This window comes from Malurus melanocephalus, unplaced genomic scaffold (assembly GCF_030028575.1).
Source record: "Malurus melanocephalus ecotype Western Australia unplaced genomic scaffold, MMel_1.1 scaffold_28, whole genome shotgun sequence".
Lineage (NCBI taxonomy): Eukaryota > Metazoa > Chordata > Aves > Passeriformes > Maluridae > Malurus > Malurus melanocephalus.
Window position 1 is genome coordinate 3,234,642 of NW_026623260.1, and position 20,346 is coordinate 3,254,987.

At 59.6% G+C, this 20,346-nt stretch overlaps 2 protein-coding genes across 3 annotated transcripts; both read right to left on the minus strand.

Annotated features, from left to right (window-relative positions):
• Window positions 1-131: 131 nt before the first annotated feature.
• MPL (MPL proto-oncogene, thrombopoietin receptor) lies at window positions 132-6,234 on the minus strand. Its single transcript, XM_057390660.1, has 12 exons — window positions 5,628-6,234; window positions 3,415-3,544; window positions 2,911-3,086; window positions 2,431-2,690; window positions 2,198-2,354; window positions 1,904-2,033; window positions 1,472-1,644; window positions 1,226-1,368; window positions 940-1,099; window positions 676-763; window positions 469-556; window positions 132-383 (listed from the first exon to the last, which is right to left on the minus strand). The coding sequence occupies exons 1-12, from the start codon at window positions 5,728-5,730 to the stop codon at window positions 180-182; spliced, it is 1,812 nt and encodes a 603-aa protein (XP_057246643.1). The 5' UTR covers window positions 5,731-6,234; the 3' UTR covers window positions 132-179.
• Window positions 6,235-6,417: 183 nt separating this feature from the next.
• TIE1 (tyrosine kinase with immunoglobulin like and EGF like domains 1) lies at window positions 6,418-20,162 on the minus strand. Of its 2 annotated transcripts, XM_057390663.1 has the most exons (23): window positions 19,521-20,160; window positions 18,769-19,056; window positions 15,937-16,047; window positions 15,674-15,829; window positions 15,447-15,578; window positions 15,021-15,161; window positions 14,684-14,812; window positions 14,168-14,313; window positions 13,887-14,031; window positions 13,480-13,638; window positions 13,182-13,319; window positions 12,792-13,082; window positions 11,483-11,773; window positions 10,742-10,935; window positions 10,319-10,529; window positions 10,059-10,169; window positions 9,758-9,948; window positions 9,524-9,637; window positions 9,292-9,362; window positions 8,992-9,032; window positions 8,773-8,869; window positions 8,419-8,518; window positions 6,418-8,190 (listed from the first exon to the last, which is right to left on the minus strand). In XM_057390663.1, the coding sequence occupies exons 1-23, from the start codon at window positions 19,564-19,566 to the stop codon at window positions 8,119-8,121; spliced, it is 3,375 nt and encodes a 1,124-aa protein (XP_057246646.1). In that variant the 5' UTR covers window positions 19,567-20,160; the 3' UTR covers window positions 6,418-8,118. The 2 variants fall into 2 exon arrangements, with proteins under 2 accessions (XP_057246646.1, XP_057246645.1); XM_057390662.1 differs by lacking the exons at window positions 6,418-8,190; window positions 8,419-8,518; window positions 8,773-8,869; window positions 8,992-9,032 and having other exon boundaries at window positions 9,252-9,362; window positions 10,622-10,935; window positions 19,521-20,162.
• Between the last annotated feature and the right edge of the window lie 184 nt (window positions 20,163-20,346).

Sequence of the window (20,346 nt, forward strand, 5' to 3'; positions counted from 1 at the left end):
GCCGCTTCAAACCCAACCGCCGCGCGCTGCTAGGCGACGGCCGCGCGACGCAACGCGATTGGCTGAGCCGCGGGGCGGGGCGGGGCGCTCTTCAGGCGCAGTGAGGGGGCGGGGCGATCCGGGAGCGGGAGGGGCGGCGAAAGAGGGGAGAAGGCCGGTGTTTGTTTTGGAATGCGTGTTTATGGCAGGGCGGGGGAGATGGTGGCTCCCCGCGGCTCCCAGCCGCTCATGAGCAGGTAGGACTGGTTGGCGATGTCGGTGCTGGACAGGCGGCCCCCAGGGCGCTCCGGCGGCGGKCCCGCCTCACCCCGCGGGCCGGGCAGCACCTCCAGCAGGCAGGGCAGGACGGCCTCCTCCGGCGGCTGCTTGTCGAAGGCGGTGGCCTGGGGGGACACGGAGAGGGCGCGGTGGGGGCTGCCCTTCGAGCATCCCTCGCGGGAAGCTGAGCCCCCTGCCCCATCCCCTCACCTGGCCGTGCTTGCTGCTCTCCTGGAGGAAGTKGCCCAGAGCACGGTGCAGGTCAGGAACGGGCGGCCAGAGTTTCTGTTTCACGTTGCTGGGTAAGGGGGAAGGGTCATCGAAGGCAGCCCCAGGTTGGGGTGCCCTGATGCCACCGTTCAAGGGACCCAGGCTTGGTGCTGGACCCCCCCGCCTGCCCCCGGCACAGCCCTTTACCTGTAGAGGGAGGGGAAGGTGCACCGCAGCCCCAGGAGCACTGCTGAGAAGAGCAGCGGCACCACCGTAACACTGGGAATGAGCCAGCCTGCATSGGAGGAGGAACGCTGGAACTGTAGCCCTTCCCAGACGCACCACCTCCGAGCCCTTGGCAGCTCTGTCACTCTGCCGGTGCTCCCCATCCCATTTCCAGCACTCTCCATCTCCTGCCATCAGCCGTGTGGYTCCAATGGCCGCAGCCTCCACCCCTGCCCTGTCCCTTACCCGCATCAGCCATGGCATCAACCACAACAGGTTTGGACCAGGCGCTCCAGCTGCCCTGGTACCACGGCCCGCTGGCTTGGGCCCGCACCTGGGCATGGTAGCGGGCGCCTGGCCGTAGGTCCAGGACTTCTTTCCTAGCTGCTCGTGGAACCTGCAGGACCTGCGGGGCACAGCCGAGTGGGAGGCATGGCCGAGGGGCAGGCCYGTTCTGCCTGACCCTGTGCCCATCCTGTGTCAGCAGCAGAGATGGACAGGGCTGCTCAGGGTATCCTGGGCCAGGCCTTACCTTCCAGTCATGGCTGTTGTCTATGACATAGCGGACCTGGTAGTCCAGCTGCTCTGCCAGCTCCTCCAGGGGCGGCAGCCACTGCAGGCTCAGCCGGCCCTGCGACACCGTCGCCTGCACAATCTGTGGGGCGTCTGTGAGCACTGTTGGTGTAGGGGACAGGCATGTGTCACTGTTGTGAAATGGGTCACGGGGCATTGTGTCCCCGGTGAGCTGGGCAGGGGCCATGGTGGCACTGGGTCTCACCAGCCTGGTGCAGCCAGAAGGGCTCCTTGAAGTAGCTGAGTGTGGGCAGTGTATGGGTCTGGGTGACGTTCACCAGCACGGAGATGGCACTGCCAGCCCTGGGCTGGAAGGTGCAGGTGAGGGTGCCCTGTGCCCCCATGCTCACCTCCTCACACTGCTGCCATGTGTCTTCCCTGTGGGAGGAATGGGGAGCCAGTCAGGCCCACCATGACATTCCCACAACCAGCACTCCTCCTGCACTGGCCCAGGGGAGCCGCTGCTGCCTGTGGTCGGAGGCACAACATGGCCAGGAGAGGTGGTGAGGAGGTGTGAGGTCGCTGGTGGTAGGGCAGGACAGAGCAGGGCGTGGGCAGGTGGCCCAGTGTGGGCTGTTGGGACCCAGCAGGATCGGTGGTCCCTGGGATGTCCCCAGCAGCCTGCCATGCCCCTTACCTGGTGCTAGCCCTGCTTGGAGGTGGCCGGTAGAAGAGCTGGTGGGAGCTGTGGGGCTCTGCAGGGTCCCAGCTCCACTCGCAGCGCACATGCAGCAGGTCGGGGGTACTGCAGCACAGCCCGATGTCTCCTGGGCAGGCGAGAGCCAGGGCAGGGAGGGGCTGCTTCCCCTTGGGCCCCCAAAAGGTGGGTGTTGCACCTCACCTGCCCCAAGACCCCTGCCCCCCGCAGCCCCAGGCGTGGGTGCCTCCCCGCTGTTCCTGCCAGCCCCCTGCAGAGGGKATGGCTGCTCACCGGAGGAGCGGGGTGTCTCTGCAGTCACTGCCTGAGACCAGGGCCCCCAGACGCCGTCCATGGAGATGCCATCGGGCTTGCTGCGCACTCGGATGTGGTACCTCACCCCTGGCTGCAGGTCCCGGAGGACTACCCAGGTATCAGCCTGGACCAGCCCCTGTAGGAGAGGGGCCAGATTGAGGAGCAACTGCAGCCCCCAAATCCCCCTGCCCATCCTTGACCCCTCTCTGTACCTGCCCCACTCCCGGGGAGGCTGCCCCGGCCCTGGGTGTGTGGGTGCTGACGGTTGATGGGATGGAGGGGTCCCCAGGGTGCTGCCCACCGGGGTTCAGTGTGCTGCTGCAGTTCATCCCTGGGGARGTGGCAGGGCAGCACTGCACCTCGTAGAGGAAGAAGTTGAAGAAGTCAGCGAGTGGTGGCTGCCATGACACACAGAGCTGCCCCGCAGCCCCAGCCCAGCGGGCYGTGATGTTTGCTGGGGGGGCAATGAGACCTGCAGGGAACATGCCAGGGTGTTTGCCCTCCTGCGGCAGCCAGTGCGGGCAATCCCTTGTCCCTCTGGGGGACACCTGGAGCGTGGCCCCCAAGGCTGCCTCTGCCCAGCACGCAGGGCCATGGGTGTTGCCAGCCCCCRTGGTGGGCACAAGATCAGGGTACCCACGTCTGGGGACTGTCCTGTTRTCACAGGGTACTGCCCAGTCAGAGGGACTCACCGACTGCGTCCACACTGAGCTCCCGCTGATACTTGGTGTGGTTTGTGGTGGCATTCAGGACTCGGAGGTGGAGCTGGGTGAAGAGCCGCACGTCCTGGCTGGGGAAGACGCAGACATGGCGCCTCCTGCCAGCCCCATGGTGCCATGTGGAGACCACACACGCTGTGGGCCTATTGCTGAGGAATGGAGAGGGGGGTCTTGCAGCACCTCACACCTCCTGCCTTGGGCCAGGCTTGAGGAGAGGGAGTGTGGGGCACAGCACTGAGACCTCGGTGTCACCAGCTCCTTTCCTGTGCCACCATCCACTGCAGGGTGCCATCTCCACGGGACTGAGGGACAGCCAAGGCCCCAGCCCTGCTGCAGGGTGTGAAGTGGCTGCTGTGTAGCTCTCCATCTCTCCTTGCAGCTAGGAAGCCACTGGGATGGCACAGATTGCTCTGACACCCCAATCCTGCTGCTGTCTGTGCAGTAAGAAGGCTGGGCTGTGTCCCCACCATCTCCTACCTGCTATACCAGTAGTAGAAGTGGCTCATCCCCGTTGTTGTCTCCTCCTCGTCCCAGAAGCAGGTGAGGTCCTCGAAGGAGCGGGAGAAACAGAGGATGTCCTTGGACACCCCKGCTAGCAGTGCAGCGTCTGGGAGGAGTGCGGGCATGAAGGAGCTCCRGGCACAAACCTGTTCCCATCCCACCTGCTTCTTCCCACCCCATTCCCGCTGGCACCCGGGGCACCCTGAGTGTGGCTGTGGCACAGGTGCTCTCCAGCAGCTGGGCACACCGTGCAGGGACACTGCACATGTGCTGGCTGCTGGCTGCACTGCGGTCCTGGCTGGTGCAGGGCTCCCCCCCGGCCCCACTGCACCCCCTCCTCAGTACAGGAGGTCCTTGAGGACAAACAAACATCCCGAAATAGCCCTGTGGTCGGAGGGGAGCTCAGGGCACAGCGATCAGGGGGAAGCACCCCTGCCCTGCTCATGCCGGAAGGTGCACGGAAGTGAGATAAGGAGGAGCAGCACCCCAGGGAGAGGGAAAGGCCTCGGGGCTGCTGTGGGGGGCGTGTGGTCCTGAGCAGGGGGCATGCCCAACCCCTGCCAGGGACTGCTATGGGGCTGTGGGTTTCTCTGCCCCCCTCAGTGAGCCATGCTCCCTGTCATTGCATGGACAAGCTGGAGCAGCACACCCTGCAGGATCYCCATTCGAAGCGCTGGTGGAGCTGCTGACATGGGTGCTGCCCCTGTTGTCATGGGAGAGGGGACAGCCCCAAGATGCAGATGTGTGATGCACRGGGGTGGTCAGCACTGCCTCAGCAGTCCCTTCTTCCCCCCTCCCTCTGCCCTGGGAGCTGCTCCAGCCCTCTTTCTTCTTCTCTTCCTGCTGGCATTTGCTGCCTTCCCCAGGGGTTGCTCCCAGCTTTGGGACCCCACAAGCCCRCTGCCAATGTCTGCTCCATTTGCTGAGTGTTTCCACTCTTTGCTACACACCCACCACGCTGCCAGCAGTGCATTGGGCCCATCCTGGGCAAAGAATATGTCACAGTTCCCAAATGTCCTTGCCACGTTCTTGGTGTCCTGCTTGCCCTGTCCCTTCTCTTGTCCTAACTCCCCCAGCTCTGTTCCTCATTTTCCAGCTCGGTGTTGCCCTCTTTCCCCCCACCTTTGTCCCATCTCCCCCACAGCCCCCCATCTGTTCTTCCCTTTTGCCCTCATTAGCCCACCCAGGCCTCTTGCTGGCTCTGTGACCTCACCCAGCTCCAAGCACCAGGAGATGAAGTGGCCAGGTCCCAGCAGGTTGGTGACACAGGGACTCATGGCATTGGTGGGAGGCCACCCTGGTCCTGTGGGCTACCAGAGMACTTTTGCTGAGCACAGGCCATTTCCTAGGAAGGGCAATTGCCCAGCTCTGCAGCCACAGCAGCCRTGCTCGGGCAGTGCTGCCAAGCCAGCAGAGGGCTCAAGGTGCAGCGATTTTACAGAGGCTGTGGGCAGAGAAATGAGCCCTACCCTGACCCTCGTCCCACTGTCCCCATAGGGGTGACTCAAAATGTGCTCCTGAGCCTRCCCTGGCCAGGAACTTGTTGTGGGGCTAGAGAAACAAGCAGGAGATTAACAGGGTTTTATTCAATTAATGCTTTTTATGGTGCTACAGAAAGTGTTAAAGGGGCYAAAGAGACACTCAGAGAATGCATGGAGAAGCCTGAAATGAGACAAAGCTGGGGAGTGGCTCTGGCAGGTGCAGTGAGSCACACTGGGGGTGGCTATCGATAAGATGAGGATGCCCAGCAGGACAGTAAATCGTGGCAAGGCTTGTGCAGGAGCACTGGAAGGGCCTGGAGGGGCCACTGCATTACCTGTGCCAGATGCTGGGTTTTGCTCAAACCCCCATCACATCAGAACTCCCTGAACTTCTGATGAGCGGGGAGCACCTCTRCTTCCTGAGCAGGACTATGAACGCCAGGCTGCCACTCCCAAGGGCCACCCTGGGGCTGCCAAGCTCTGCTTGCAGAGAGCAGYGATGTTCCTTTACTCCAAGCATCTCGGGGTGTCCCACAGGTGAGAAGGGCACTCCACTGCTTGCCCTGAACACCCCCTGCACACGCTCCTGGAATGCCCCTTTCCCAGTCCTTAGATGTTGGCTGCTGCGAGGTGCCCGCTGCCCACACCTGCCATTCTAGCTCCTCTCTAACCCATCTTTTGGGGAAGAAAATAGCCCCAAGTACCTACCTTGGGATGTCACTGGCTCAGGAGCTGATGGTGGGCTGCGGAGGCTGAGCAGGATGGCAGGGAGCAGTGAGAGCTGCCAGCCCTGGCACAGGCAGGCTGCCATCCTGCAACCTGTGTGCCGGGCTACACGTGYGGCACTCGGCCCTTCCCAGTGTCCCGGGAGTGCTGTGGCTCCTCCGGGTGATACCTTTATCTGGGAAGTGGTGGCTGTGCAGCTCAGGAAGCCTGGCTGGGGGCTCCCCCCGCCCCATCACCAGCACTTCCCTGTGCCTGAAACCACTATGCCACAGCCCCTCTGCCGCCGGCCGCAGTGCCAAGAGAGACTGCTCCTATCAGATAGGCGGCATGTCCTGCCCTTGTGGCTACTGGCACGCAGGGAGGATGGGGTGGGAAGAAAAACAACCCCCGAAAAACCAGGAGGCCCCTGTGTGGGGCAGAGCAGGCTGCTGGAGCTGCTGCCACATGGGAGCATGGGACATGGGACAACTGCTCTGCCTCTGTCRTGTCCTGCCAGCAGTGCCGTCTCCGTGGCTGTGCTGGGAGCAGCTGCGGGCACTGGGGGCACTGGCAGAGCCCACAGAGGTGCCAGTGGTAGTCGTGCAGGAGTGGGGCCACCCAAGTGAGGTCCCACAGTCATGCTCAACTTGTGCCAATCCACCAGCTCCGCTTGCCACAGGTGGCCGGAGGGTCTCCCACCCTGGCAGGGCACAGCACCATTGCACAGCTCAGGGGCCACCAGCCAGGCAAAAGGAGCTATTTGCACATGAGCCCCCAGTGCACCAAGGCTTCTTCATGCCCAGCAGCTGGGGATAGCAGCAGAGACACCGAGGGCTACAAGAGCAGCCAGCCTCAACCACACACAAATTTTGTCTTAAAAAGCAGAAAGCACTTGGTGTGAGCAGGACTGGTGACTACTCTAGACACCRTTCCCAGCTGGGAGCAGAGGAGGTGCAGAGGTGGTGGCACATGTCAGGCTGTTTGTGAGGGCCAGTCCCCACCACTGGTTCACTGGGACCTCAGGGATGGGACAGAGAGGCTGGTTGCTAAGCTGCAGTTAATGCCAAAGAGCACTGGAGGCCAGAATGGAAAATCAGAATGAAATTTTCAGGGTTCAAAGATATTCCAGGGATAAAAGACTCTTGCCCTCAGAAGGACAATGCAAATGCCCCTGTCTCTGGCTGGGATACCAGGCTCTGCAGGAGCTGCTCTTGCTGCTTATGGGACTGCAGAAGATGGATGGACAGGCAGCTGGATGGCATGTTCAGGGCTGAGCCAGCTGAAGCCAGCAGAGGGAAAGCCCAGCCAGTGTCAGGGTAACAAACAGCAGCAGTGCAGGTGAGGAACCAAAGCCTGGGACAGGAGCTCCTGCCAGAGTGTCAGTGCAGAGCCCAGGTGACCCTTTAGGGGTGGGAACGTGAGGATCAGCCTGGCAGCACACATTGGAGCAGGCTGGTCAAACACAGCCGTCACTTTGCCAGATGTGGGAAGCTACCTGATGGCTTGGCACAGTGCTGGGAGGTGCCAGCTGGCCAGGGTGGGAAGGGTGTGGAGCTGCCCATCTCCACAGGACCCAGCAGGAGGAGCAGGGCCATCCCTGTGAAGAGCAGCCAACCAAGGGGAAGGAACGATTTTCAAGCATGCAAGAGGCAGCTGTGCAGAAGAAGGACATAGTCTGTTCTCCATATCCCTTTGGGGATGGAACCAAGTCTTAAATTGTGTGTGTGGGAGGAGATCCCAGTTGGATCCTAAGAAAATCCATCTCCATGGCATGATGAGACCTGGGACTTGTCTGGGGATGCTGGGACATTCCTGAGGCTCCTGGAGAACAGGATTTTGAGGAGTGTCCACTACAGCAGCAGATCACTGGCCCCCCACATCCTGTTCCCCAGTGCTGTCAGCAGGGCAGAGCTGGCTCCCCATCAACACTCTCTGGACCCGGCTGTTGCATGATCTTTATTGTCCTTAAGGCAGAGCTGACACCTCCGAAGGGCTGCTGCAGAGCTGGAGGCCGTGTAGAGCCAACACTGTCCCTTGGCATGTGCTGAGGTGGCCCCATCCTATGCTGGCAGCGCTGCTCACAGCCCCCTGGCACTGCTTCAGGCCCAGAGCACGCTGAGAGCTAGAGGGGCAGGCAGCTACTGTGTTGCTGTTTCCTCCTCCTGCCCCAGAGCTTGAGCATTKTTGTCCGTGGGCTTAGACAGGGCCCTGGCTCCTGTGGGAGGCCCTCTCCTGTCTGCTGTGCTGCAAACACCCTGCTGCTGCTTGTCCTTGGGGGCCATCCCAGCATATCCTCCAGCAGTGTGGTGCCGTCGGTGAGTGGCACCATGCCAGGAAGGGGAAGGCACTGTCCTGCTGCGGGGAAGGCACTTTTGGGAAGGGGCACCGGCATGGCTGCTTGGCCCTGGAGCAGGATGAGCAGCCTCTTGTCCCCACAGCACTGTTCCAGCAGGCTGGGGCCAGCATTGCCCCTCTGAGCGGTGCCAGCACAGCCTCATGCCTCCTCGGCAGTGGCATCAATCCCTGCGTAGGTGAAGTTCTCAAACAGGGCCATGTTCACATAGGCCTGTGGGGGAATACCAGTTTATGAGCCAGCTGGGAGCGTTTCCAAATTTATCTCCCATCCTCACTAGAATGCTCATGAATACCGTGCTCTATTGCCTCCCCGCACCCAAAAGGTTACCCCCACGCATGKTTCTGGTGCTGGCTGTCCCCTCCTCAAGCCCAGGGGATGCTCTGGCATGTGGTAAAGCCCCGTGCAGGGCATCCCTCCCACCGAGCCGCTGCCACTCACCTTCCTGGCCTCCAGCATGCGGATGAGCTGCATGGAGATCTGGGCGAAGGGAGGGCGCTCGTAGGGGCGGTCGCGCCAGCACTGCCGCATCAGCTCGTACCTGGGGGAGGAGAGTTGTGGCGGCTCAGTGCGTACAGGAGGAAAGGGGACAGAAAAGCTCTTTGTGGGAGACAGGGGAAGCAGGCGGGAAACTAAGGCCCAGGAAAGGTGTCTGGGGGGTGAGACCCCAGCCTGTMCCTCAGCCACAAGGCAGAGGGAACCAGGCAGAAGCTACTGAAAGTTGGTGTGAGCCCTGTGGGGCAGAGGGTTCAGCAGGATGTGGTGCCACCATCACCCGAGGCTCTGTTCACTTACACCTCGTCATCGCAGTTGCGCGGCTTCTCCATGCGGTATCCCTGCGGCAGCTTCTCATAGAGCTCGGCACATGTCATCCCRCAGTATGGTGTCCCCCCTACAGCCAGAGACACGCAGGGACTGAGGAGGTGACAGTCCCCAGAGTGTCCCCTCCAAGACTCCAGGATAGCCAGACCTGCAGGGACCTGAGAAAAGGCAGGAGGCAGAGAAGAGCCTTACCCAAGCTGACGATCTCCCAGAGCAGGACACCRAATGACCACCTGGAAGGAGAGGAGCCAAGGCTGTGACAAGTGCCCAGCTGTGCCCCACTGATGGGCACAGGGCAAAGCCCAGGGTGGAACAGGCAGCCAGGGTCTAGGCTGAGCCAGCAGCTCCCAGGGAGATGAGCATCACCTCCTGCCCTTGCAGCACCCAGAGCAATAGCAATAGCAATAGCTTTGCTTCTCTGACTGCACCAGAAAGGGGTGGAGGTGGCCACAGCCAGGCCCCAGCCCCGGTAGCCCCCGCTGCAGGACTTACACATCGCTCTTGGTGGTGTACACGCTGTAGTTGAGGGACTCGATGGCCATCCAGCGAACCGGCAAACGGCCCTGGGGAGAGAGAGCCACTGTCAGGGCTGGGGGGATGACTCTTGGGTGGAAGACACTGTGATCCAGCCCATCCTGCCATGGTGGGTCAGTCACACTGCTGGTGGGCATCCTGCCCACCACACTGGTGCCGGCCCCATGGAGATGTTTCACTCCTGCCTCACCATTGTCTTCTTCACATAGACCTCCTCCCCTCTGGAGAGGCCAAAGTCGGCAATTTTGGAGGCCAGGTTTTCTCCCACCAGAATGTTTCTTGCTGCCAGGTCCCTGTGAATGAACTGAAAGGGAAGAGCAGTGAGCAGGAACCACACACTGCATCCTGCTGGCCCCAGGGACCTCATGCCCTGGTGGGGAGCCCCCGCGGGGAAGGGTGCTCTGAGGGGCATGCCGGGAGGTACCTGCTTCTCACTCAGGTACTGCATCCCCTTGGCCACATCTGAAGCAAACTGGAGGAGCTGCTGGGATGTGAGGGTGGAGGCAGTGCCATGCTCCTTGGCAAAGGCTGGGTCTGTCTCCAAGACTCGGCTTTTGCGGAGGAAGTCAAGGAGGTTTCCATATGGAGCGTACTCAATGGCGATGTACAGGTAGCCTRGGGGTAGCAGGAGATTGGGCTCCTGGGACTCTCCCCAGCACAAAGGAGCTCTCCCCACACAGCTGGGCAGAGGCTGTGGGGCTGGGGAATGATGGGACAGCCCTCACCCTTGTTCTCGCAGGCACCCAGCAAGTTGATGATGTTGGGGTGATGGCCCAGTTTGCACAGCACCTCCAGCTCCCCAGCAAAGTCACGGTGGTCATTCTCTGAAGCAAACTCTGGAAGCAAAGAAGGGATGCACACCTCAGGTCTTCAACAAGGGCCTTTCCTCTGTCTGCAAATGACTCCTGATGGTCCCCAGCACAAGCATGGCCCAGGACACAGCTGCAGCCCTCAGCACACCCTGCCTGCCTCCCCCAGCACTCACCTTTCAGCATCTTGATAGCCGCATTCATTTTCAGGCCGTCCTTTTTGATCATGGCCCTGATTACCTGCCCGAAGTTGCCCTCCCCGATCATGTCCTCAAATTTGATGTCTTCCCACTCCAGGATGGGGTAGCTGAGGGGCTCAGGCTGTGGCTTGGGGCGGCGGGTCAGGGTCAGGGTCCCCGAGTTGAACTGCAGGATGGTCTCTTCCCCCTGGTGATGCAAGCGGGTGAGGTTAAAGGCACCGGGACCCTCTCTGGCAGTCCCAGCAGGACAGGRGTCATGGGCAAGGGCGGGCTCCGCACCCTCTCCACGTGGAAGTGAGGTCTGGCTGCATCCGGGCTGGAGGCTATGGAACGTGACCTGGATCGGGCTGGGACGTGGGGAGCAGGGGACACGGTCCTGGTGGGGCAGGCGGCACTCACCGAGCCAGACTGGTACGTAAAGGTGCGGCGCCGGTGGAAAAAGTTCTTCTTGATGAGGAAAAGTGCCAGGAGAGCAAAGAGGATGGTGAAGCAAGTGACGGACACAGAGCCAACAATGGCCAAGAGCAGCTGCTGGTCTGTTCCTGCCTGCTCAGTGCTCTGACTGCCCAGGCTGGGCGGCACRCTCAGCGCTCCTGCCAAAAGGAGGGATGGAGGGTTGTGGTCCATGGTGGAGCCCTGCCCAGCCTGCATGAGTGGCCAAGCACCATGACAGCAGTCCTCTCTCAGCCAGGCCCCCAGAGAAGATAGCACAACCACACCCACAGCTCCTGGTGCCACAGTGGCACAGAGCGGATAGTGTCACAGTGCAGCTTCTGACACTGAATCATTGGCTTCTGGACCTCCAAACAGCTTTGGGTCAAGCCATAAGCTCCTCCCATGCTGGCTCTGCTCCTCCCATGCTGGCTCTGCTCTGCTCCTCTAGCCCCTCGATTCACATGCCCCTCTGGCCAAGGCAGAGCCACTGTGTAGCTGCCATGCTGTCATCACACCATCCCTGCCCCTTTAACACTAGGAGGAACAGGTTTTCTTAAGACACCAACAGTTTTGGTCTTGGGCTGCTGCTTCAGAGCCACTCTCAGAAGTTACCACAAGCACCTCAATCATTCTTTGCTGACCCAGATTCCAAGCCCAAGCTGCAGCAGAGCTGTGAGTCCCCTGCCTGCTGGACACCCCTCTCACCGTCCCCCAGGGTCCTGGCTTTCACAGGCTGGCTCCATTCCCCTGGGACATGGGAGTTGGCGCGGACACGAAACTGGTAGCTGGTGCTGGCGTTGAGGCCCCCAACAATCTTGGTGGTCTCGGCGCCGCTATCGGTGTCGATCCACTGGGGTTCACTGGTGCCCCCCACCTGCTGCAGCTCCACGATGTATTTGGTGATGCCCCCGTTGGGGTACTCGGGCACCTGCCAGGACAGCCTGACAGCAGTGTCTGACACAGGCTCTGCTGAGAGCGACTGCGGGGAGGACGGCCCTRGGACAAGGAGAAGAGAGTGTCAGTCCCAGGATGGGGCTCCTGGTGCTGCAGGGGCTCAGTGCTGCTGTGAGGATGGCAATGGCAACCAGAGCCAGGACAGCTTTGAGGGACTCCAGGGACCCCTGGCCCCTGCTGGGAGGAGGTGGAGCTGCTCTCCATGTACCACAGTGAAACAGGACTGTATCCCCAAATGTTCCCAGCCACAGAGACCAAGTGAGGCCTAGATGCCTGCATATTGAGTAGCTCTTGGGACATTTTATTTCTTCAGGCCTCCCTCACACACTGTGTTCCTTCTACCTCCTCTGAGCCCTCTCCTGCCTGCCAACATCCCTTACCCCAAATCATACAAAGCTCTTACAAGCAGAGAGCAGAGGAAACCTCTCATCCCTCAAGCCTGATGCCTACCAGTCCTCTCAATGGGTACCAGCTGGTGCCAAGCCCCGCCAAAGGCCTCATGCATACCTTTCCCCTTGGCTGCCAGAAAGCTTGGTCAGGCTGGTGCTCCACCTCCCCTTGGTCTTCCACCTACTTCAGGGGCTGTGTGCATGTGTGTGTGTGTGTGCCCACAGATGGGACAGCAGGGCTCCCCAGGTCCTAGCAACCACCCAGCAAAATTACCTGGCAGCAGGGTTAAAGCAAACCAAAGGGAAATATTTTTTTCATGCAGAGTATAATGATATCGAGAAACTTGTTGCTACAGGGTACTCTAAAGGCTGCCAAGTATAGACAGGTCCATCAGGGTTTGGGCAAGGATGCAGARGACTGATCTGTTTGTGAGCATCACTTGTGATGGTCTGAATGTCACACTGGGATTACGATATTTCTCAGCTGCTCGGTGCTGGAAGCTGCAGGRTCTAGTGAGGAAAGGAGGACCCACTTTCCCCAAAAAGTTGTTCATGTTCCATCAGAAAGGGAATACAGGAGCAGCTGGACCTGGGGATGGTTGCTGCTACAACTATAACTGATCTGTCATTGTAATTCCCTGTTGTAATTCCCTGTGTTCTGCTGGACCCACCTTTGCTGTTGATCATGACCTTGTAGGGGTCAGAGGGTGGCCCCAGGCTGGTGCAGTGGTACACCAGCACCTCCAGCCTGTATTCCTTGTTAAACTCCAGGCCCCCAATGCGGGCAGAGAGCACCGAGATGGAGGTGATGTTCTTCTCAGAGACCAGCCGCCTTGCAGAGTCAAAGAGGCGAACAATGAACCCATGTGCTGGCTCGTGGTTACTTGGCAACTTCCAGTTGACATGAAGCATGTTTTTCTCTTCTATCGACCAGCCTTCAATCACAGGCTTGACTGTGGGCTCTGCAAACAAAAAGGCAGCAAAACATCACATTGCATCAGCTGTGGGACTTTGCAGGCTCTGTGCTGGGCAGGGTCAGGGTCAGGGAGATGGAGGCTCACCAAGGCAGTCGGTCACCATGATGGCTTCGGGCCCTTTGCTGCCCTCCCCAGCAGCCCCTGGCCGGCTCAGCTGCACCTTGACGATGTAGGCAGTCACTGGGCGGAGGTTCATGAGGGTGATGTTCTCACTGTTGTCAACTGTTGGTCAAGAGGACATGTTGAAACCATGTCCATTATCCATAGTCTGCCCTGCGACCAGCATGCTCCTCAGCATCACCACGGGGGGCTTGGTATGGAGACATCTGTCCACCCCAGGCCTCACCCTTCTCACACAGGTGCCCCCCAGCCCTGCACATACCCACAATGGATGACCACGCCGAATTGTCATCCTTGGGCTTGTAGAAGAGCTTGATGGAGGTGATAGGTCCATCACCAGAGAAGCAGTCCACGGGCGACACCACAAGCTGGCGACTCTGCTTGGCCAAGAGCCGAGGCGGGCTCAGGGGCACTGGTGGCACTTGAGGGGAAGAAAGGAATGACACTGGTGGGACTGGGAGCAGCAAGGAGCAGAGCACAGATACATCTGCCACCTCTTGGCTCCTTCCAGCTTTGTCAGGAAAGTCTTTTATAGTCACCCAAACCTGTCTGATGGCAATGCAGCCCGTCATGGGAGGCACCCAGTCAGGGCTGGTATTGCCACACCATGCTGTCAGCCTCCCCCAGCAGCCCTGGTTTGTCCTGTTCGTGCCACCACACTTTCCTCACCTCGGATATTGACCTTGACTTTCCGGCTATCCTGGCCCCCGGTGGTGGAGACCCGGCACTCCCAGAGCCCCGTGTCTGCCTTTGTCAGGTGCCGCACCTCGAACTCGCAGGTGATCTGCTTCGGCTCGATGATGGTTTTGATGAGCTGTGGCATGGAGAGTGCTGTCAGCCCCTCCACTCAGCCCCTGGCTCAGCCCCCCTGTCAGTCTGAGGCTGCCCAGGTGCTCTTGGGGGAGCTGGTAACATGGAGATGGTGGTGGGGCAAGGTCACGGGGCAGTACCTTGAGCACAGTGCCATCAGCCTTGCGCAGCTCCACACTGTTCCTGGTGGGCAGCGGGTTGCCAATGGCCACGCAGCTGACGATGGGCTCTGAGCCCACATTGAATTCCAGCTCTGAGGCCAGTTGGATGATCTGGGGGAACCGTTCTGGTACACAGAAATCAACATTAGGGCTGGCCCTGCTCTTCCCTAGGCACAAGAAAGGCTGGCATATTTCCCTGGACCCAGATGCAGCCAGACTGTGGTGCCAAGGAAAAGGTGATGGATGCTGCTGTCCAGCCCTGATCCCCACCCCACATGCTGGGCTTAACAGATAATGCTGGGATGTCAGATCAGATGTTGCCCTTGCAATACTCTGGTTTCCACAGAGGGGGAGGCTATTTCTGCAGCAAGRGGTCCTGCTAACCAGCTGGTGAGACTGATAGCCAGTGGCCCTCCCAGCCACCACTGAGGAATGAGCTAGACCTCTGCTTGAGGGGGAGAATGGAGACCCACCACAGCCCCCTGCCAGCCTCACCTGACTTCTCACAGTGCTGCCCATGCCAGCCTGCGGGACAGACACAGCCACTGAAGCGGTTACAGCTGCCTCCATTTTGGCAGGTGCACTCCAGGGCACAGTCGGGGCCATAGAATCCTGGGGGACAGGCTGTGGGAAGAGGAGAGCTTACTGCTATCCCTGGCCATAGCACCATGGAGACAGAGATGGCAAGCAGCTGATGCAGGCAGCAGTGCTGCTCAACCTGTGCCGACCCTCARACAGGGAGAGGTTTGCACAGGGGCTGCTGTAGAGCAGCCAGGCCCTGSAGGAAGCCCAGGCTGGGTGGGAAAGCCAACCAATAGCCATGTCCCTGTACCTTGGTCACAGCGGGAGCCACTCCAGCCCGAGGCACAGGAGCAGCCATAGGGGTCCARCAGGCAGAAGCTCAGCCCCTGGCAGCCTTGGGCTCCCTGGCACGTCTCCTGGCAGTTGCGACCAAACTGGCCTTCCTGRCAGGCTGGAAAAAGAAGCATGGTCTGCCCTCACCCACCATTCATCCATACACTGCTTGTGCATGGCACAGAGCTGGCTTGGATGCCCCAAAACTTGTATCACCACCTTGAGGAGACATGGGGCCCCTGTGGGTGGTCCAGCCCTGGTCCAGAAACAGAGGGCACTGTSGGTGGGGAGGTGCTGGGGATGAACATGGCATTTCTAGACACAGTGCTCGGGTCTGGGGATGCGACAGAGCCCCCATATATGCTCTGGGCACAGCACCAAGGGCTGGGCAGGTGGCACCCACCTCTCTCGCAGCGGGTGCCCATGAACCCTGGAGGGCAGATGCATTCGCCAACGTGGTCATGGCAGATGCCACCATTCAGACAGTCAGGACAGTCCTTCTCACAGGATGGTCCCCATTTCTTTGCAGGGCAGGCTGCAGAGAGAGCAGAGGGGGCCAGAGTGGCACCAGGCTGCAGGGCAGGGTATGGCTGGCTGTCCCCACTCCTCAGGACACGGGGCCCTGCTCACCTCTCACGATGAGGCGGTAGAAGGCACTCCACAGAGGGCTGTCCCCCATAAACGTGGCACTGTAGACGCCATTTTCATTGACACTGACATTGGGGAGTGTCAGGGTGACATGGTCATTCTGTACCTCCCCCCGGTCCGTGGTCTGGTAGTAGGTGCCTGCAAAGGGACAGAGGATTATCTCTGACYTCCCATACACTCAGGACCAATGCCAGGCACCAGGTGGGAGCAGCTCCAGCCCTGTGCCTGATCTTGGGACTACTTGCCATTTCTTTTCCACATAACATCTGTCTCCTTCCTCTTGAGGATCCTGGCAGAGAAGGTGGCTGCCTCGGCAACATTCACAGACTGTGTGGCCTTCACCGGGAAGAGGTGGGCTGCAGAGGAGAAGGARAAGGAACAGGTTGCACAGCAGTTGCCCCCAAGGGCACTCACCCCCAAAGGCAGGGCTCATACCCTCAGAACAGTCACAACAGGACACATCCTGGAACAGCCCAGCACCCACCATGTTTCTGCTGCAATGTAATGACACATCTCCCTGTCAGCTCCATGTTGGACCCAGGACCCCTCAAGCCTCTGCAGGGACAGGGCTCCCTTCCTGACCCCTTCAGCCCCTTCAGGCAGACACCAAGGAATGGGATGTGGCACCCTGCCCTCTGACCAGCCCGCCAGCTGCACGGGATGCTGGTGGCAGCAGTCTGGAGCGGTGACATCTGGGACAAGTGTGCATGGTGCACCCTGCCTGCTGCCGGYTGGGGAGGTGTGGAACACTGCAGGCAGGGACAGCAGGGCAGGYGAAGGGAATTAAGTGTGCAGGAAGCTGCACTCCAGCCCCCAGGCCCAACAGCCCAGTCATGGCTGTTTTCCTGACTCCCCAGGTGCTGGGGAATGCAGCAGCAATGAACTCCCGCAGTATCAATGTGAGTCAGCCAGACCCCAGCCTGAGCACAAATCGGGCTATAAATACCTTAAGGCCTGGGAAACCAAGCCCTGGGCGTGCCAGGACAGACACAAAGGAGGACACAGGCGGCTGCTGGCTTTCRCAGCCTGGCAGCACTCCAGCCTGCACACACTAAAAGGAGCCACGCCAGCTTGGAGCTAAAACACATCCAGCCCTGTGTCCTGCCCCTCTGAGGCCAAGGACCAGGAGGAAGCAGCACACGCCGCAGACGCCCAGGGAAGGGCAACGCAGGTCATGCTTTGCAGCAATTACCCACAATCGCCTCCCCACCTATCCCTCTTGTTGGGATCTTTCTTCCACGGACTTTGCATGCCCTTGCGGAGGGTTCACAAATATGGCCCTCATTCTGTGTCACTCCACCTCATTCCCTGGCTCCCTGGGGAGTCCCAACACGCTTTGTATTTGCATACACTGATTTACCTCTCACTCCATCACTGCAGGCTTCCCAGAGTGCATCTCACCCCCGTTTCTCTGTCATTCCATAGTGCATCCATCATCCCCCCAGACAGCTTGGGGACAGCAGCCAGCACAGATGCTTGTTCAGCTCTTTGAACCCACAGCTGGTGACACAAGCCCATGCAGAGACCTTGTGCCATGCCAGTGGGAACTCCTTCGTGTGACCACTCCTATCCCTGCTCTCCCTTCCTTTAGTCAGTGATTCACCCATGCAAAGATCTCTCCTCCACCCCTGGGTGCAAAGTTTGTCTCAAAGAACCTTTGAAAGGGAGTTTTCCCAGTTTTCTCCAGGAATCCAAACAGACAGTGTCCATTTAGTCTTTCACAGCACCCTTACTGCTGTTACCCCAGGGACTCCCCACAGCAAACTCAGCTGTCTTTATCTCAGGGACCATGTAACAACAAATTCTGCTCTTTATTACAGTTTCTGCWAATTTGCTGGGTTCTAACCTGTGTTTTCAGGCCTGTAACTCCCTACCCAGAAGGTTTYAGGATAGTCTGGTGTCCCAGGGGCAGTGGCACAGCCTTGCTCACCACACAGCCAGCCTGGTGATGTTGCACTGCTCCRTTCTGCTATTTATCGCCTGTCTCCTGCTATCAACACTGGCATTTTAGACAGATGCCCCAGCAAGTTTTCCCAACTTTTCTGTTATGCACATAGATACAAAAATAAAAGAATTTTGGTTTTCTATAATTGTTTTTCTGGGTGTCTTTCTGCTCTGAATAGTGTGAAAGATAGTTTATTGCCAGATTTAAACACTTCTGAAATTGCTAGTCAGGATGTCTTTGGTTTGCTTTACTTTGTTTTTTTTAGCAATGCTTCCAAAATTTATCAAACTTCCTAAATTCTTCTCCATGTATGACCTTTTGGAAACTGCCAGCTTTCCTCTAACAGCATTCTCCACCCACTGTTCCATCACCCTGGCCTGTTTTGCTGCCCTCTCAGGCTAAACCAGAGAGATGACACACACCAAGCCCCTGCAGTGGGTTCTGTATCCAGCCCTCCTATCCCCTGCGAACACGTAATTTCCTTGCTTAGTATTTCTTTAATTTTTTTAACAGAAATCATGGAAAAATTCAGTCCTTATAGTTTTGCAAAGTCTCAGAAAGAAGGAGTGGAGATCAGAGGGGCAGCGTGGGAGAGTGCTGCCCCAGGTGTTATCTCTGCTGCTGGTCAACCCAGGGAGGCCCTTTCAATTTTTGTGGCCCAAAATGGGAGAGGGAGATGTGCCCATCACTGCTCTTATTTACAGTGCTGCCCAGGGATGGTATTTGTCCAGCACCTGGAGAGGCTGCCAAAGATCTGCCCCAGCACTACCTCCTCCCCTTGAGCCTGTGGTGGGGGCATGGGCTGGCACAGCTCTGAAGGGCTGCCCCCTGCTCTGGTTAATGATTTCCAGACCCCACAACCTCCTCCAAGGGCACTCAACTTCCTCTTGGACCTTGCCCTTCTCCCAGGCACCATTACAAATCCAGACAGCTCCTCTGGGAGGCTTGGCCATGCTCCTCCAGCTGAACATCCCTTCCATCTCCCTTCCATCTCCACCCCACCAGTGCTGGTRGACCACAAACCTAGCCTGTGGGTCACCACTGTCCCCCCACCACCCCAGCTGATGCGGGGATTGCGAAGCACAGGGCAGGCACCTTCCCCACGCACCCTCTGCCCCCAGCAGCCACTCACCATTGTGGCTGTTGTGCACATAGACCACCTGGGCCTGCTCTGTCGGGGTGCGTGCCAGGCAGTAGAGGATCCCCACCAGGTCAGCCTTGGAGAAGCCCCTGGCCTGGACTTGGTTGTTGTGGTTGCGGTAGTTTTGGAAGCCCATTTTGGGGTGYGTCATCACGATCTTGTTTTCCCGCTCGATCTGCAGGTAGCTGACATCGCGCTCGCCCACGATGCAGGAGAGGAAGAAGTCGGAGTGGGACAGGCTCTGCACGTTGGCGATCAAGGTGATGTCCAGGATGGCCCCTGGGGTGGGGGAGCACGAGAGCGCGTCACAGCTGGACAACAGCATGGCCGCAGCAGCTCTGCCTCAGGGCTAGACCCTGTCACACAGATGTTCTCCCCTTTCCAGGGCTTTTTTGCCACCCCCAGCCCAGAAGGCACAGCCAGGGCACAGCAAGGTTCACTGCAGACCCATTGGGATGACATAGGGGCCATTTCCACTCTCCTTTTGGAGTCCCAACTCGATCAGCTCCCCAACATGAGCCCAGCATGCACCAGAGCAGCGGTCTTGGGGGGCCTCTCCTCYCATGGCAGGGAGAGGCAGCCAGGGGCCTCTGAGAGCTCCAAATGGCTGACCACAAAGGGATACTTCCTCCCTCCCAACCCCGATCCGATGGCGCCACTGGGCTCCCACAGCTGCCTTGTCCCACCGAGCCACCCTGAGGCAGGGGCTGCTCACTTGGGGCAGAGAAAAAGGGGCGATTTACCTGCCAGGCGTGGGAAGAGAAGTAGGAGATAAACCTGGAGTCCCATGTCCTTGGAGCTTGTTCCAAATCTGGCAGAGGTCAGAAAATCCCCCGCATTTCCCGGCTAYGGGGATCAGAGCTGGAGGCTGTGGCTGCCTAGAAGCTCCACGTGAGCGGCAGCTCAGGACCCCTGCTCGCTGCCTGCGCCCTCCATCTCTTCTCCATGCTGCTGCTTGACTTCCAGGGCAGCCGGGACCACCTCCTCTGGTGCATAGCCTGGGCACAGACAGAGAGATGCCCCCGTTCCTGCTGGCTCAGGAGCAGGGCTTGCTGGCCGAGTGGTCACTGGGGTCCCCTGCCTGGTGGCTGCTCATGCAGGGAAAGGCACCCACCCACTCCTCCAGGGCTAGGGCTTCATGCTCAGGGGGTMCTGAGCCATGCTGAGCCCCCAGCCCGGGCAGGAGGTGTCCCGACCCWGCTTTTTGTCCAAGGCTCAGAGTGCCTCACGCCCCAGCCCGCCCGGGCGGCGGCATCCCCATCCCCTCGCTGCAGCCCCGCGGCCGATGGCTGTGGGAAGGGTTCTCTGGAGCAGGGAAAGGAAAGGGGCCAAGGGGCCGTGGCTGGCGACGGCGGCGGAGCCAAATCCTGTTTCCCATGCGGCGTTTCCTGCTCTCCACCCATTGTTTGGAGCCGGCCCTGACTCCGGGAGCCGTCGGGAGCAGCCCTGCACAGGCTGTCCCCCGGGGAGCGGCGTGCGGCGGGGCTGAGGCCCTGCACACCTCCCACACCTCGGCCTGCCGCCGCCACGAGCCGGGGTGCGAGGAGGGCACACCCGTGTGAGGAGGGC